The sequence below is a fragment of the Aquarana catesbeiana genome, linkage group LG11 (assembly GCF_042186555.1).
Source record: "Aquarana catesbeiana isolate 2022-GZ linkage group LG11, ASM4218655v1, whole genome shotgun sequence".
Classification (NCBI taxonomy): Eukaryota; Metazoa; Chordata; class Amphibia; order Anura; family Ranidae; genus Aquarana; species Aquarana catesbeiana.
This window is the reverse complement of record NC_133334.1, coordinates 282,457,234-282,475,174: the sequence shown is the minus strand read 5'-3', so window position 1 is coordinate 282,475,174 and position 17,941 is coordinate 282,457,234. Positions and strand designations below refer to the sequence as shown.

The 17,941-nt window shown below is 46.0% G+C and overlaps 1 protein-coding gene across 2 annotated transcripts; it reads right to left on the bottom strand.

Annotated features, from left to right (window-relative positions):
• Window positions 1-1,190: 1,190 nt before the first annotated feature.
• LOC141112857 (L-fucose dehydrogenase-like) lies at window positions 1,191-17,257 on the bottom strand. Of its 2 annotated transcripts, XM_073605956.1 has the most exons (6): window positions 17,051-17,256; window positions 13,017-13,124; window positions 11,772-11,911; window positions 8,219-8,315; window positions 6,215-6,339; window positions 1,193-4,533 (listed from the first exon to the last, which is right to left on the bottom strand). In XM_073605956.1, exons 1-6 carry the CDS (start codon window positions 17,133-17,135, stop codon window positions 4,357-4,359), a joined length of 732 nt encoding a protein of 243 aa, XP_073462057.1. In that variant the 5' UTR covers window positions 17,136-17,256; the 3' UTR covers window positions 1,193-4,356. The 2 variants fall into 2 exon arrangements, with proteins under 2 accessions (XP_073462058.1, XP_073462057.1); XM_073605957.1 differs by lacking the exon at window positions 13,017-13,124 and having other exon boundaries at window positions 1,191-4,533; window positions 17,051-17,257.
• Between the last annotated feature and the right edge of the window lie 684 nt (window positions 17,258-17,941).

The following is a 17,941-nucleotide window of genomic DNA, read 5'->3' as shown; positions in this document are numbered from 1 at the left end:
ACAGTGTTCAAACTACTCATGTAAGGTATCGCCGCAATTGTTAGGCTGGCCATACACTATTCAATTTTCCTGTTCAACTTTCCTTTAGATTTACCAAAACCATATAATATGAGGTGAAACCTAAACCCTTTCAATGTGTATGCAATCAGGCAGACCCTTGCACTACATAGTTGAAGGTAAATCTAAAGAAAATTGAATAAGAAAATTGTATGGTGTATGGCCAGCTTAAAAGTGAGAGCAATAATTCTAGTACTAGACCTCTTCTGTGACTCTAAACTGGTAACCATTAAAAATCGCAATAAAGCGTTGCCTATGGAGATTTTCTTAAGTACCGTAGTTTGTCGCAATTCCACAAGTGTGCGCAATTTTAACATATGACATGTTGGGTATCTACTTGGCGTAACATCATATTTCACATTTATACAAAAAAAAAAAATGGGCTAATTTTACTGTGTGTTTTTTTTTAATTCATGTAAGTGTATTTTTTTTTCTAAAAAAAAATTGCGTTTGAAAAGTCGCTGCGCAAATACCGTGTGACATAAAATATTGCAACAACTGCCATTTTATTCTCTAGGGCAGTGATGGCGAACCTCGGCACCCCAGATGTTTTGGAACTACATTTCCCATGATGCTCAAGCACGCTGCATTGTAGTTGAGCATCATGGGAAATGTAGTTCCAAAACATCAGGGGTGCCAAGGTTCTCCATCACTGGCCTAAGGTCTCTGCTAAAAAATAAATACATTTATTTTTATATATATATAATTTTTGGGGGTTCCAAGTCATTTTCTAGCAAAAAAATACTGATTTTAACTTGTAAGCAGCAAGTTTTAGAAAAAGGCTTAGTCCAAGCTGCTAGCAGGCATCAGAATTTATGGAAGCTTGTTAAAAAGCCCGCTAGCAGCTTGTTTAAAGTGGCAATCAGCACTTTCAATAGGATCTGTGTTTACAAACTGAAGCTGACTGATGTTTTAAAAACTTAAAAGAGAAGTTTTTTTCGAGCTGTCTGCTGAAAACGGGTCACAGAAGGTCAGAACGGACTGCACTCCTTTGATCCACAAAACAAGCCGCAGTTTGAAGAATGGAAGTTCTGTCCTATAATGATCTGCTGTAGATAAGAATACAAAAAAAAGATTTGTTTTCTGGGGTAAAAACCTAAAACGTCATTCTCAGAGGTCAGCGGGTGATCTAATCTTGTACTCTCCTATACACATTGTACATGACACACAACATTGGGGGTTTTTTTTATTTTGTATTCTTTATTTTACACAGAAATGGGTCCACCAAGATAAAAAGGGAGGCGAGGAGGAGGAGGTCCAGACTGGGAGCTGTCCGAGGTTACAATGTAGTGGGATCGGCTTCAACCATCTCTTCAATTTTAAAAACTCTGAACATAAGAACCTTGTGAGAAATGGGGGCGTTTGTAATAAGAGTCGTCCAATTGAATGTAATAAAAGCCCCATTGGCAGGATCTTCCCTCCTAGTTATCACAGTAGAGGGGCCACTATTCCAGATGTTACCTCCGGGGTCACCTAAAGATCTCCAGACCTTGGGCACCATCAGGCCTCCCAACTAGGATACAATACGTCTTTATGCAGGCCATACATGGGTCGAATTCCAAATGATTTGTCGATTGAAAATTGAGAATTTGTGTTTTTGTAATCCGATGATGCCACCATGGATTTCGAAATTCGACCAATCAAGCCTTCTATTTCACCGCATGTTACGGAAAAGAAAATGCATGGCCGGGAATCTTTTCTTTCCAGGTCACAGCTTATGCACATTTTCTTTCTTCTTTTTTTTTATTATTATATTTCTCGCACGATTCTCCCACCATTGATTAAAAAATTAGTTCATTTTTTAGAAAATTAGAAAATTTCCAACATGCCCGATCACTCAAATTTGATGGCCAAACCATGATAATCATCCGTTGCTACGGCCCCACTAATGGTCGGAGATCACGCGCGATTATTCAAAGGTGCAATGTTCAAACAGAAGAATTGTTCAGAATTGGACACGTGTATGGTCGGCCTCAGTCCCTCCCCTCTCTGATGTCAGACATGAGGCTCGGGTCACACTGCTGCGACATGGGGTCCGACTTGTGAGACCCCCAAGTCACATGACATGTCAGATTCAGTGTTTGTCTATGAGAGCCGTCTGATCCCACACAAGTCATTCTGACTTTAGAAAAGGTTCCGGCACTATTTGGCCCGACTTGGGTGCGATTTCAGCCTTTGTAGAGGCTCCTAAATATCATCCTAGTTGGATCATGTGGGGGGGAAATTGCAGGGCAAAGTTGCCGTGGCAGCAGTGTGAACCGATCCTTAAGGGGGTTGTTTTACTAAACCTGGTGAGTGCAAAATCTGATGCAGCTGTGCATGGTAGCCAATCAGCTTCCATCTTTTTTCGTTAACAACCTCCCGCCTGTGCTATAGCTGAATGACTGCTACAGCACAGGCCTTAAATGCCGGGAGGGTGTCAATAGACGTCCTCCCTGCATGAGCTGCCTGTGGGGCGCGCTCTGATCACCAGGAGACTCGGCTGATCACAGATTGGAAGAAGGGGCCGATCCCAGTGTCAGGGCTGGGCTCAGCCCTTCCTTCTCTGAGCTGGCCGCAAATTGTCAGCTCCCATCTCTCTCCACAGTGACTCAGCTGTTGATGATATCCTGCTCGTCAGTCCTGCCTACTTAAGCCGTTTAGTCCAGAGGAGCTCTGCCTTCGCCTTGGTCAACATCACAGAAACGATCTCCTGCGATCCTGTTCAAGACTTGCTTTGCTGACATCCCTTCTGGCTCCAGATCCTACTTGCGGTTCCACTACATTGATCCCTGACTTCTGGCTTGGCTGACTATCCGTTCCGGTTACTGAACTCTGGCTATGTTTTGACTACGTTTGTTCTATTTACTTTTATTTTTATAAGTGTGATTTAACTGTACTTCTGTCTCAGTCTGATTTCATGATTTCTGACACCTGGCCCCTTACCACGTGATCAGCTGTCAGCTGATCACGTGATGTAAACAGAAGATCGGTAATCAATTTGTTTTTTTTTTTGCCCCGCACGCTGTCACCGGCTTCTGTCAGAAGGACATCGGTCCCTCACACAGAGAGCCGAGGCTGCCTCATCTGTGCCCATCAGTGCCACCTACCAGTGCCACCTACCTTTGCCCAACTGTGCCATCTATCAATGCCCACCAGTGCCACCTTTCAATGCTGCCTATCAGTGCCACCTTTCAGTGCAGTCCATCAGTGAAGGGAAAAAATTACCTGTTTTCAAAATTTTATAACAACGATTAAACTGTTTGGCTTTTTTTTTCAAAATTTTCTGTCTTTGTTTTGTTTTGTTTAGCAAAAAAACAAAAAAACCCTGCAGTGATTAAATACCACCAAAAGAAAGCTCTATTTGCGTGAAAAAAAATGATAAAAATGTCATTTGGGTACAATGTTACATGACTGAGTAATTGTCATTCAAAGGTCGACAGCGCTAAAAAGCTGAAAATTGGCCTTGGACAAGAAAGGGATTTAAGTGCCCAGGAAGCAAGTGGTTAAAGATGAATTGAAGAAGCTGAAGTTAGAAGCTGATTGGCTGCCATGCACAGCTGCACCAGATTTTGCACTCTCCAGTTTTAGTAAATCTCCCCCAAAGGCTCTAATACACTTCTTGTCGGACACTAAAGACTAAAAGCAAATCTAGAGACTCTTGGGATGTGGCCCCATTAAAAAAAAAAGTAAGTTGTACGATGGCAAATGCCCAAGACGTTGAACACAAGTCAGGTGACTCACTTCCAGCAACTTGGGTGCCAAGGCATAGCTGTGCCATTCAGCGGCAGTAGAGAGGGTCGGTGTCCGCCTCTTCCTTTCAGGTGCGGATACAACTGTCAAATCTTTAGTAAGATGTGGACAACCCCTTTAAGACCAGGCATGCATAGAAGTTTCTGGTGGGTGAACAATAATACTTTAGGCGTTACTCTCCCCTGTTCCCAAATTCGTATAAAGTTCAGTCAGTCCTCCCGTCTCCTCCAACAGAATGGAATGTTCCAAAGGTCATCTTTCATAATCCACATGTGTAGGTCTTCTCCATCCACTGCAAGGTGGTGATGGACAATGTGAAGCTCTTGTTATCTTGCAATATACTTACTTTTCTTGGGATATTTCAGTACTATGGTCAGTGATGGTGAACACCGGTGGTCTGAAGCAGGTGGAGGGTGGTGGTGGCTTGTTTGGGGCTCTGAATTGGCCCTCTGTGATCTGGGCAGGATGCGAAGTAATGAAATGTATAGACAAGGTAGCAGTGGATGGGTGGTCACAGTACGCCAGGAATTAGAATCGGGAGCGATAGGAGGAAAAGTGTCCCGCTGCTCACAGCTTGCCCTCTAAGATAAGAGTCTTGAGGTCAGTGGTGGAGTTGGCGCACAACACAGTATGTGACACTCGTCTCTTCTCCACCAGCGAGGCAACTGCCTCTCCCACCTCCAGGTGGCTCACGTAGCCGGGTCCGAGGCGTTCTGGAAGGGCCACTCCCATGTTGATCTTGACCTGCAAAAAATAAAAATTCACAGCCTCTATCAGAAGCATAATCTACCTTTTGAAGTTGGGGTCACACCGTTCCTCCGCATCCATCTCATAGCAGGGGTCCGGTGTGTCCTGGTTCACTGCTTCAGGTCCAATTTCAGCCCGAATTTTGGGCTGAATTCAGACCTGAAATGAACCAAAAGACGCAGCGGGCCTGCTGCGGAGATATGTGAACCGGCTCCATGGAGAGCCGGTCAAAATCTCCTGCTATTGCGAATTGGATGCGGAGAACCTGCAATGGTGTGAACCCAGCCAAAAGCAGAACATACAGCACAATACCATATTGCCTGGGACCTAGGGCTTCCACCTCATCCCTTTAAAACTGAACACATATGAATTACACGGGTTCTGTGGCTGATTAAGGTGGTAATTAAACTCACTTGATGCCTCGTCTGCATTAAATGACCTCAGAACCCGTGTAATTCAAAGGTGTTCAGGTTTAAAGGGATGAGGTGGCAACTCTACCGGGACCTCTCCTTCCTTAAAAATCACCAGCTGCTTTCTAGGTGCAAAATGTACAAAAAAAATGTCCTCTCTCCGAGTTCTTGGGCAGACACAGCTCTTCCTTATTCTTCACCATTGGGTTATATCGCCACCTACCGGAGTTTAGGGGGGGGGGGGGGGGCATGCTCTCCACTGTCCACCAATGTACGGGAGTATGCCACTCACTGGTCACCATTGTAAAGAGTGTTTCTGTGCTACTGACCCCAAAGAATTATATTTAGCGGGGTTCCTTGACACATACAAATTATTTCATGGGTTCCTCTAAGCCTAGGTCAGTGGTCATCAACTCCAGTCCTCAGGACCCACTAACAGGCCAGGTTTTATGTATTACCTTGGGGGGGAGATGCAGACTAGAATACGGCAATCACTGAGCAGCAGATGATATCACCTGTGATGTATTTCAGTTATCTTGCAAACCTGGCCTGTTAGTGGGCCCTGAGGACAGGTTTGATGACCACTGGGGTAGGGAAAAGGGTTGAGAGGCGGCTATGGAGTCACTTGACTGACAGCTCTGAGTCTGCTGGGGCTGCTGACATCACATCCAAGATGGCGGCACCCAGCAGCAGTCTGAAGCCTTTAGTGGATCCACACAAGGGGGAAACATGAATAAAATGATAATCTTCTGAAAGGATTGCTCTTTGGATAAATAGTTCCCCCCTCCTTGCAAAATGCAAATTTTCTTTTCTTTTCTTGAACCGATTTGTTTCATTGTGGAAGGCTGCACTTCCAGGTTTCCGGCCTCATTGCCTCCTGGGATTGTTACATCACTAAACGAATTGCACATGTCTCATGTCTAATGCACAGCAGATTTCTGCTGCAGGACACTATAGTGCCCCCCCCCTGCACATGTGTGGGATCCGCTGCGCATGCCCAGGTACACCGCCGGTCTCCTCCAGCTCGCTTCCCCCTGAAACTTTTTTTTCAATCCAAAGGGGGGATTTTGTAGTAAAACGTTGCACTGCAATTGCAAGCTGTGCATTTGGATTCAGTGCGGCCCCATTCATCCCAATAGGCAGACTTGACAAGCAGTTTATCATTTAGTTGGCTTGGGGAGGGGGGGTAAAATCACAGCTTCTTTTTTTTTTTTTTACCGCCATCCCTGCTGCACATGTGAAAGATCCCTTTACAATGTGTTACAAACCTCATTTAGTTTGCATGGAATATCCGGATACTCCTCCCGCACCACCTGGGAAAAGGCCAGAGCCCCCGCCGCTCCTAAAGTGAGGAAGCCGGTACCGGGCATCAGCAGGCGCTCACCGGCGCCACCTGTGGTAGGGAAGACACAAAAGGCAACTTAGTGTGTAAAGCCTGAACCATGACCGACGCTGTGCACAATACGGAGCTCTGATGTGGAAATCTGGGAGCTGCCATGGCAAATATAGGATTCTGAAAATGCTGGTTGCCTGGCTTTCATGTTCACTGAACGCCTTCAAAACTTCCTTCGTCACTGACCCAGAGCAAGAAAGTAATGCACTTCGCTGCCTGCAAGTCAGAGGATCGGGGATGACAGCAAGGCAGCCAGCATTTCCAAAATGCGGCCAATAATGGGAATCTCCCCGCTTGACTCCGCAAAGGAGAGTTCTAGGAATAGATGCAGGTTGCCCTTGCTATCATCTCCTTTTGAAAATGCGTGTCGCTTGGCTTCCATACCGTCCTAGGCATTAGCCTGGAACAAGTGTTCAGATCGGGAATTTGGATTTGCTTATCAGGGGGGGGTCAATAACTCCAAAAGTTCAAAAGCCAGAGAAAGCCAGGCAAACAGCATTTTGATGAAGGCATCCTCCATACATCTCTCAGTAGAAGTTTTGTTTTAGCTGGCAGAGTATGCCGGACGCCACAGACGGTGCTACATAGCTGCATATACCTGATTTACCCCAAAATGAGCAGCCCGTGACACCGGAAGAAGACCTGGAGAAGATATCAGTGGCGGGAACACAGCAGTGAGGAAGATTGCAGCCACAGCCTGAGTAGAAGAGCCTGTCTCCTGCCAGCAGCTGCAGAGACGGAACCTTGCTCTGTGCGTGGAAGCAGTGGTCTCTCTGCAGAGGTTCACCGTGACCCCCCCCCCCACTGAGTCATAGGTATGACTCTGCAAAGTACCTGCTCCCCACTGATTGAAGAGCTCTGGGTTTGATTCAGCAGGGGGGCACACCACATCTTTGCAGAGAGACCACTGCTTCCACACAGAGAGCAAGGGCAGCATGCTGGCAGGGGACAGGCTTTTCTACTCAGGCTGTGGTTGATTTTTTTTTAAGAAAACAAGCTGCATTGCTTCACATATCTTTCCTTTTGTTCATATTTCATGTCTGAGATTCACAACCACTTTAAAGTGATTGTAAAGGTCGTTTTTTTTTTTTTCTTTGTTTTTTTAAATAACAATCATCTTTATACTCACCTGAACTCGGCCCCGAATCTCCTCTTCTCGGGTCCCCCGCCTGCGCTCCTGGCTCCTCCACTCTTTCCAGTGCCCAAGCCGCTTTCCTTGGGGGGGCACTTGTGCGTTCTCGCTCCCGAGCCCCGCCGCTGCGTCCATTGACACAGACAGCAGGCCTTGGCCCCGCCCCATCACTGGCTTTGATTGGACAGCAGCGGGTGCCAATGGCTGCCTGTGCCCCAGCAGGACCCTGAAGGTGAGGGAAGGGAAGAGCTGCGGATGTGCGCAGCGCTGGATGAAAAGAGGGCTCAGGTAAGTAAAAGGGGGAGGGGAAGATACTGACGCCAACATTTTTTTACCTTAACCCTTGGGTGCCGGCACCCCCCCGGCCCTTTATGGAGTTTCAGATGCCGAGAGGCGGGGCTTATGATCATGTGATGACCGCCGTGATTGGCTGTCACGGCAGTCACATGATTGGAAAGCTTCCGATTGCAAGCAGCAAAGAGTCATTTATCATTTTCCTTCCACTTCACAATTAGGTGACACTTTGTGTTGGTCTATCACATAAAATCCCAATAAAATACATTTATGTTTTTGGTTGTAACATGACAAAATGTGGGAAATGTCAAGGGGGTATGAATACTTTTTCAAGGCACTGTATGCATCTCCTTAGCTTGGACCTTGTGACTGACCTCTCTTAGCATTACTCCCAACTGTCCCCCCATTTGGAGGGACTGTCCACATTCTAGAAACCCCCACAGGGGACCCTACCTGTGATGAATGTGTAGGTTCCATTGGGATCGTCCTTCACCAATGGGAAGAAGAACTTCCAGGAGGTGAATGTGCTGAGGAGGAGAGTGTCCAGCACCTACAGAGGAGGAGAAAGGAGAGATATGAGCACTAGAAGGGTTCCTGCCCTGAGGTTGCCACTGTGACCACTGAAATGTGGGTAATAAAACTCATCCATGGAAAAGTGACAGGTCCTCTTGTTAGGAGACCCTCAACCCCCATTGATACCTTCACCACACTCTCTTCACCCAGCTCCATTGTTCTACAGGAGACAGCCAAGGATCAAAATCCTTCCAGTTGGAGCTTCCTCTGGGTTAATGACCGGCTCCCCTCTACAAGTGGTAGCTCTTGGGCCTGGCGAATGGAAGCACAGCATCCAGGGGAAGGGGAGGTCACATGTTTCCCTATACCCACAAGTACGAAGTATTTCTCAGCACTTTCATAGAGGACCGGAACAATGGGGACGTGTGGGACAGGGTAGCACCAGTGGGTGGGGGGAACCCTAAGATGAGAATCTGTTGGCCTTCAATGGGTGAAGTGACAGGTTCTCTTTATGGAGTAGAGTATTCCCATCACACACATTCCTGGAAGGGCTTGACGGAAGGGGTTCTGTAGTAACTACCACCTGAGAACCGGCATCGGCACAAATCAAAGCATACAGTATATGGCCGGTGTTCTGCCAAAAACTCCAACTCGCCGAAATCTCCGACCACCTCACTTCCGGTTAGAGATTTCAGCAATAATTGGAGATTTACAGGAGTTGGAGTTCTTCGGCAGAACCCCCGGGGGCATATACAGTCCGGTACCAGATGATTTAGCTGTTTTCACAGAACACCGCCCGCTACTAACCAAAAACATGGCCGCCTCCAAATCGGTGACAACTTTTTCCTCCGTACCCGTTCTGTGAAAAAAGCAAAATCATCCAGTACCGGATTGTATACGCCCCCCCGAGGGTTCTGCCGAAAACTCCAACTCCTGTAAATCTCCAATTATTACTGAAATCTCTAACCGGAAGTGAGGTGGTTGGAGATTTCGGCGAGTTGGAGTTCTCGGTAGAACACCGGCGCACCGTGGGCTTCAGAATAGCGGCCAAAAATGTATTAAAGTAGAACTATAGGCAAACATTTTTTTTTGTTTTGGATAGAGCAAGGAGAGAATTAGAACCCCTGTCAGATGTTTTTTTTCACCGTGTCCCACTTCACTTCCTGCCCCATATCCAAACAGGAAGTCAGAGGAAATCACTGCAAATGAAGAGAATCAATTCTCCAATGGGGACACCAGAACTAGTGTCCCCATTGGAAGATTTCCCCTCTATTGCATTTCTGGGGACAACCCAAAATGTGGGATTTGGGACTTTCAATGATAATGGTAAACAGGTCAAATAGAAAGGGGGAATCTCCCTAACAGGGGCACAGACAGCAATAAAAACTGGCAGGAGTTCTAACCCACCTTCACTCTATCCACAACAAAAAGTTTTGCCTTTAGTGATCTCATCACAGCAGTACAGGTGGGAGATTTGGGGGTCACGCAGGACTAGAAGATCCCTCAGTAAGGGGTTCTCTATAATGGAAACCTGATGAAGACTGCCAATCCTAAACTTTCCTTCCATCTGCCCGTCATGCTGATCCTTCACTACGTCTCTTCCCTTATAATTATTCCAGGTCACTGACCCGGGGCCACCAATAGGGGGTACCACCGGGCCTTCTGTGCACAGGCTGGTGGAGAATTGGGGAAGGGGGTCGGTAAATACTGTATTTAATCTGCGTACAACACGCACCTTCATTTTAAGAGGGAAGTTTTAGGGAAAAAAACTACAATTTTAAATAAAGTATTTTGAAGCAAAATAAGGGTCAGTGCCCATCAATGCAACCTTATCAGTGCCCATCACCGCAGTCTGATCATCAGTGCCCATCAATGCAACCTCATCAGTGCCCATCACCGCAGTCTGATCAGTGCCCATCAATGCAACCTCATCAGTGCCCATCACCGCAGTCTGATCATCAGTGCCCATCAATGCAACCTCATCAGTGCCCATCACCGCAGTTTGATCAGTGCCCATCATTGCAGCCTAATCCGTGCCCATCTGCAGAGAGCCGGATCTCCTGTGTACTCGACTCGGAGTCACGCCCAGTCCCGCCCCTTGGCTCGGCTCCTACGATGGACATAACACCGGTCCAATGCCGGAACGTCAATGCTAGGAGCCGCCCAGGGGGCGTGACTCTGAGTCGAGTACACAGGAGATCCGGCTCGGTCTATTTCAGTGGCGCTTGTTCCCTCCTTCCGCTGGGAGTCAGCCCTATATCGGCGTATAACACGCACACATGATTTTCCTCCTATTTTAAGGGGGGAAAAGTGCGTGTTATACGCCGATATATACGGTATGTCATTTACCGGCCCCTTCCGTTTGTGAATTGGACACAGTGCGAGATCGGTACAGATCGCTCCTGTGCCCATTCATTACTGAGCATAGAAAATTGTGTTTAGGATGATTCAGTTTATGAATGGGGAGGAGCCTCTGTCTTCTGTTCATTCGTCTGCAGTGCAGCTGAGGCTGCAGAGAAAGGTCTGTTTAGACCCCCCGATATTTCATCCATATTTCAGCCCGCTGTCGGCCGATGTCACAAAGCTGGTCCAGACTCGGGCAAGATGGCGACCATATGGTCGGGGTCTGCCCTCATGCCTGGAACGACACCCAGCTCGGCCTCTCAGCGAGCTGCCCATTCCGCAGCCCAGCGCTCCAGTGAGTGAGGGGGAGGGGGACAGAGCAGAAAGCCGGGGACTGACAGCAGCTCTCTGCTCAGGGAGCTGTGAGAAATGAGTGATCAGCAGTCTTTGATCGCTCAGTTCTTAGTCTTGGATCTGGTGGGGGACCGATGCAGCATCAACCCAATAGGTAAGTACGATTAAAAAAGAAGTCTCTTTCAAACACATTGTATGTTCCAAACAGGGAGCAGCATGTCCATGGAACAACGCCACGTTTGGGCCCTGTTCACACCCGAGTGTATTGGAATCGCAGGCAGAATCGTGCGATTCCAGAATCATGACAAAATGTTCAATGCGCTTGCGGTGCCTTTATTTCTTGATGGCACCCCAAACATGGCGCCACTCGGGAGCGCGCCCACACAGGTGCCCCTAGGGAGAGCGGCTCTCTGTGGGGGGCACTGGAGAAGAGGAGGAGCCAGGAGAGCCGCTAGGGGACCCCAGAAGAGGAGGATCGGGGCCACTCTGTGTAAAACCAACTACATAGAGGAGGAAAGTATGACATGTTTATTATTAAAAAAAAAAAAAAAAACTTTTACAACCCCTTTAAACCATTTATTTTCATGGACTTCTATTGGACAATTATGACAAGTAGCTTTCATCTACCAGCGAATCCATGGAATCTATTTGGAGGGAAGTACCGGTCTTCATAAATGAACTTGATTTGTTAATAAAATTCATTTCATTCCATTTCTCATCAAAATTAAGAAAAAAAACAAAAAAAACATATGCTGTCAGAAATGACGTCACACATTATGATATCAGACGTTCGTACCCTCTGCAGCTCCTGAAGGGTCTGTGTGTGGGGCGGACCGCCCTGCCACCAGCTGAACCCCAGCGATGAAACCACATTGGTCACCTTCCCCACCCGACTGGTGAGAGCGTCTGCCGCCTCCTGCGCCCCCTCCTCAGAACCTGCACCCAAAACACAAAGGGGGCAGAGGGTCAAACACCACCACGGGGCTCTGCTACTCCGCCACACAGCCAACTCCAATTATAGGCAAGCAAACCACACACAACCTTCATCCTCCGGATCTGCCCAACACATGTGGTGACACAACGAGAAATGGAAAGGAATGTTGAGACGCTTTAAGGGCTTTAAGGTCTGTCTGGTTCACATGGAACTGGGATTAGACGGAAAGGAATTCTATAGGAAACCAGACGGGACGGATTATTATTGGATCGGGACTGGTCATGTTTGGTCGCACCTCGATCCCTCACTGGGAACGGGGAAATGGGGGGGATTTACTAAAGGTAGACTGTGCAAAGGTAACATTTCCCCTGCTATAGCAAATTGGATCCTGCTTTTCTGGTGTGTATAGGATTGGGTATATGGGATTGTATGATATTTTTTATTTTATTTATTTTTTTATGGTTGAACTAGATGGATTGGTGTCTTTTTTCAACCTATGTAACTATGTGCACTTTGCAAGGGCTTTCTCTCTGGAACTCAGTAAATGAGGTGAAGCTTCACTTTGTAAACAATCAGGTGCAAGAGAAAAAAATGCATTGTTGCTTGCACATGATTGGATGATGGAAGACAGCAGAGCTTCCCCTCATTTACTAAACTCTCATTTACAAAGTGCACAGTCGATTTGTCTTTAGTAAATCAAGCCACTAGATCCCTCACTGAGAACGGGGCAATGGAGTTGGTTTACTAAAGTGCACTTTGTAAGGGCAGTTGCTCAAGAGCTTATTAAATGAGGGTCTCAGACAAAAATGGTGCCAGTTGGACATTTTCACTTAGGGGTGTACTGAGTTTTGTTGCCAGCGGTTTAGACATTAATGGCTGTGTGTTGAGTTATTTTGAGGGGACAGTAAATTTACACTGTTATACAAGCTGTACACTCACTACTTTACATTGTAGACAAGTGTCATTTCTTCAGTGTTGTCACATGAAAAGATAGAAGAAAAGATTTACAAAAATGTGAGGGGTGTACTTACTTTTGTGAGATACTGTGTATCTCACAAAATCACAAACATACATACATACAATGGGATTCCCAGTTCTCCCTCTTACCCACATCTCCGACCATGGTGTGCAGGTTATCTCTGTACTGTGTGGGTACAAAATTCCTCAGCTTCTCCAGACGGGAATTTTCCCTGGAAATCACAGCGACCTGGAACCCTGCGACACAAAAATTCCCATAATCCCATCTACTGTATATGTGTGTTACTGCACCACCTTCCTCTGGATCTTCATCCACAACTGTCCATCTAGATCAGCCGTTCTCAACCCGAGGTCCTCCAGAGCCTTCTATAGGGTTCCATGAACAGTGGCTGGTTGACCTCCCATTTGATGGCGCCTGTGGAGTTCTTGGGTCAATGTCACTTGGCAGAGCCAGCTGCATGACACCAACCATCCTATTACCATGTCTGTAAGAATGAAATTCTGACCACCACTGTGAAAGGGGTAATTCTTCCCACTGACCCCCAAGGAATTGGTTTTAGAAGGAGTTCCTTGAGATCTGGAATTTTGAGGTCCCCCAAAGGAAAAAAAGGGTTGAGAAATGCCGGTCTAGATATACATAAATAACGCCTTTAATTGCATCCTGTAAATTCTTTCGACTCTTATGTATAATTAATTCCATTTACATGAGTTTAGCAAGTCCCCCCCCCTCTGCCTTCTATTGAACATCACTCGGTGTCCCTCATCCTTCCACAACTGTCCATCTAGATCTGTCCCCTTAAACTGTTTCCATTTCTATTCATTCCACCCTTTAACTTCTTGAGAATCTCAAGTATAATTCTATTTCCACTCCTGAGGACATCATCCACCATTGCTCAATTTATATAAATGAATCCCACTTGTGCGCATCAAGACATCTCCCACCCGCCACTCCGTGTCCCTCTTCCTTCCTCAAATGTCCATCTAGATCAGTTGTTTCCTTTAACCGTTTCCATTGCAAATTATTTCACCCTTTGAATTCCTGAGAATCTCTCGAGTATGTAATTCTATTTCATGAAGACATCATCCACCATTCGTTCTCTTGATTTATGTCAATTAAACCCATTTTTGTGCATGAAGACATCTCCCCCCACCTCTGGACTGGGATCACTCTGTGTCCATTCTTCTTTCCTCAACTGTCCATCTAGATCAGTCCCATGTAACGGTTTCCATTGTAGTTTGTTGCCCCCCTTTAAATTCTTGGGAACCTCAAGAACATTTTTATTTCTGTTCATGAAGACGTCGCCCTCCTGCCCCTCTCGATCTATGTAAGATAACGACATTTCTGTGCATCAAGACATCTCTTACCTGCCTATCAGATCACTCGGTGTCCCTCTTCTGTCCTCAACTGTCCATTTAGATCTGTCCCCTGTCTATCTAGACATGTTTCCTTCGCAATTTATTGCACTCTTGAGAATCCCAAGAATAATTCTATTTCTGTTGATGAAGACAACACCCACCTGCCGTTCACTGGACTTATTTCAATTGATACCATTTTTATGCATCAAGACAACCCCCACCTACCTTCCTCTGGACTCGGATCGCTCTGTGCCCTTCTTTCCTCAACTGTCCATCTAGATCTGTTCCTTATACTTGTTTCTATTGCAGTTTAGTGCACCTCGCAAATTCTTGTAAATCATAAATATAACTTTATTTATGTGTCCTAAGATCCCCTCCTCCACCCTCCTTCCCTCTGGACCCACACCACTGTCTCTCCATGGTCCTTACACAACTGTCCCTCAACATATGTATGGGGTGGATTTACTAAAGGCAGATAGACTGTGCACTGCAAACTTGCTCCAGAGCTTAGTAAAAGAGGTAAAACTACTTTGCACATGCGAGGAAAATAAAAAACAGCATTTTTGCTTGTACATGATTGGATGATAGAAATCAGCAGAGCTTCCCCTCAGAGCTACAGCAAATGCCCTTACAGTGCACAGTATATTTGCCTTTAGTAAATCAACCTCACAGTGTCCCTTTAAGCTTCGTCTAATAAACCTCATTGTGCCTTGTAAATCATAAATAAAATTCTATTTATGTACACCAAGTCCCCAACCCACCCAACCCCCACACATTCCTCGGGACTCACATCACTCTCCATCCCTGGTCCTTACAAAACTGTCCCTCTACATATGTATGGGTCCCTTTTTAGTTGGCTCCATTGGACTTTATTGCATTCAATACATTCTTGTAAACCTTAAATATAATTCTGTGTATATGCACTAAGACCCCCCCCTCCCCCGCTGCCTTCCTCTGGACTCACATCACTCTCTGTCCCTGGTCCTTACACCGCTGTCCCTCTACATGTGTATATGTCCCTTTTCACTGTGTCCATTGAACTGTATGACCTCTCCCACTCCCATCACATCACTCCTTATCCCTGGAACAGAGAATCTTCCGATCACCAGCACACCCACACAGAAAGTAAAGTATAAAGTCTTTATTGAAGTATAAATATTTAAAGCACTAGATGGGTACAGGCAGGGGAATTGCAGGTAGGTTGACGCGTTTCACACTATGGAAGTGATTTGTCAAAAATAAATATTTATGCTTCAATAAAGACTTGTGCGCCCCACCTCACAGAAGCAACATTGGAGGGTTACCGATTGCATGACCTGTGAGCAACGATCTCTTTTTCTCTACTCTCTGTCCCTGGTCCTTTCACTACCGTCCCTCTACATATGTATGTGTCCCTTTTAGTTGTCTCCATCACACTTTATTGCATCCTGTGAATTCCTGTGAATCGCACTTTCACAGATAAGTATTCAGGAAAAGTTTTGATGTTGCCTAAAGCGATCAATGAGATGTAGATCTCCACTTTTCCTTCTATCTCCAGATGTATGAGGCTATAGGGAGCACGGCTGTATTATCATTTGTGCAGGTGTTGTAGGTGTCTGTAGATTGTATATAGGTGTATGTAGATTGTATATAGGTGTATGTAGGTGGTAGATGTCTGTAGATGTATGTAGGTGTCCGTAGGTGTCTGTAGATGTCGTCTGTAGATGCCTGTAGGTGTATGTAGATGTATGTAGGTGTCTGAAGATGTCTGTAGGTGTATGTAGATGTCTGTAGGTGTATGTAGGTGTACGAAGATGTCTGTAAGTGTCTGTAGGTGTCTGTAGATGTCTGTAGGTGTACGAAGATGTCTGTGTCTGTAGGTGTCTGAAGATGTCTGCAGGTGTCTGTAGGTATCAGATGTCTGTAGGTGTCTGAAGATGTCTGAAGATGTCTGTAGGTGTCTGAAGGTGTCTTAAGATGTCTGTAGGTGTCTGTAGGTGTATGAAGATGTCTGTAGGTGGTAGATGTCTGTAGGTGTCTGTAGATGTCGTCTGTAGGTGTATGTAGATGTTTGTAGGTGTCTGTAGATGTCTGTAGATGTCTGTAGATGTCTGTAGATGTCTGTAGATGTCTGTAGGTGTCTGAAGGTGTCTGAAGGTGTCTGAAGGTGGTAGATGCCTGTAGGTGTCTGAAGATGTCTGTAGGTGTATGTAGATGTTTGTAGGTGTCTGTAGATGTCGTCTGTAGGTGTCAGATGTCTGTAGGTGTCTGAAGATGTCTATAGATGTCTGAAGGTGTCTATAGATGTCTGAAGGTGTCTATAGATGTCTGAAGGTGTCTATAGATGTCTGAAGGTGTCTGTAGGTGTATGAAGATGTCTGTAGGTGTATGAAGATGTCTGTAGGGGTATGTAGGTGTCTGTAGTTGGTAGATGTCTGTAGATGTCATCTGTAGGTGTATGAAGATGTCTGTAGATGTCTGTAGGTGTATGTAGATTGTATGAAGATGTCTGTAGGTGTATGAAGATGTCTGTAGGTGTATGTAGATGTTTGTAGGTGTCTGTAGGTGGTAGATGTCTGTAGATGTCGTCTGTAGGTGTATGTAGATGTCTGTAGGTGTATCTTTTTGTATATAAAGGGTTTGTGGGATAAAGTAAAGATGGGAAACGGCGTCTTTGTAACCTCGGCTCCACATCTGCCACCTCTTCTCATCACTAAGTTGGGATTGGATCATACCATAATGACAAGGCTCAGGGGTCACCCCTGCTGGCAATTCTCCTATTAGCGCCATCACCTGAACAGAACAATAACCCGATTCCCAAATATTACCTTTTTCCAGGAGACATTTCACTATTCCGGATCCAACAGTGCCGGCTCCACCCAGAACCAAAACCAGCCTGTGTGCGTTGGACATGATGACCGGGCAGGACGTCCGCTGAAGACAAGCTAGGTGAGACTCAGAGGGGACAAAGATAAGAGTTTGGAATCAGGATTTCAGATCCAATATTAATAGCAAGCTGCTTATGGTCCCTCCCCGAAATCCCTCATACCTCCCCAACGCCCCCCCCCCCCCCAAAACTAGACAAATCCCACCCTCCGACCCATCCTTCTCCTAACTCTGTAGATGCCTTGCCAATGGAATAATTACAGCCATGCCTAAATACTTAGGTGTGGTGAAGGACTAATTGAAAGCTCTTTGGGTCAGCGTCTTTACAGTCCTAATAAATTCAGCAGGACAGATCTCGGGATTTGGATTGTTAAGCAAAATGTTTATATCACAAGAAGGGGACATTTCGAGCATTGAAGGGTGTGCTGTACATAATTCCTGCCAGGACGCAACAAGTAATAAATATTTTATTGATGCCCCCATAGGAAGCAACACGGCAAACAAATAGTGCCCTCAGCTTTTGTTGTCAATGTGCGCCCTCTGCTGGCTGATCTTTAGTGCAACACTTCATTATCATTATCACTAATGCCTCAGATCCCTGGTGCCTCTGCGCCCCTTTGGCACTTATTCTGCAGCTTTTTGGCATTTATTCTGCGTACCTTTGGAACTTATTGTGTGGCCCTTTGGTATTTGTTGTGTGGCCCCTTTGGCACTTATTCTGCACCCCCTTTGGCACTTATTAAGCGGACCCTTTGACACGCTTGCAGATATTGGTCTTTTTTTCCTGGCTCATGTTCTTACACAGGCCAGTGAAATAAAAACATTCTTTAGAC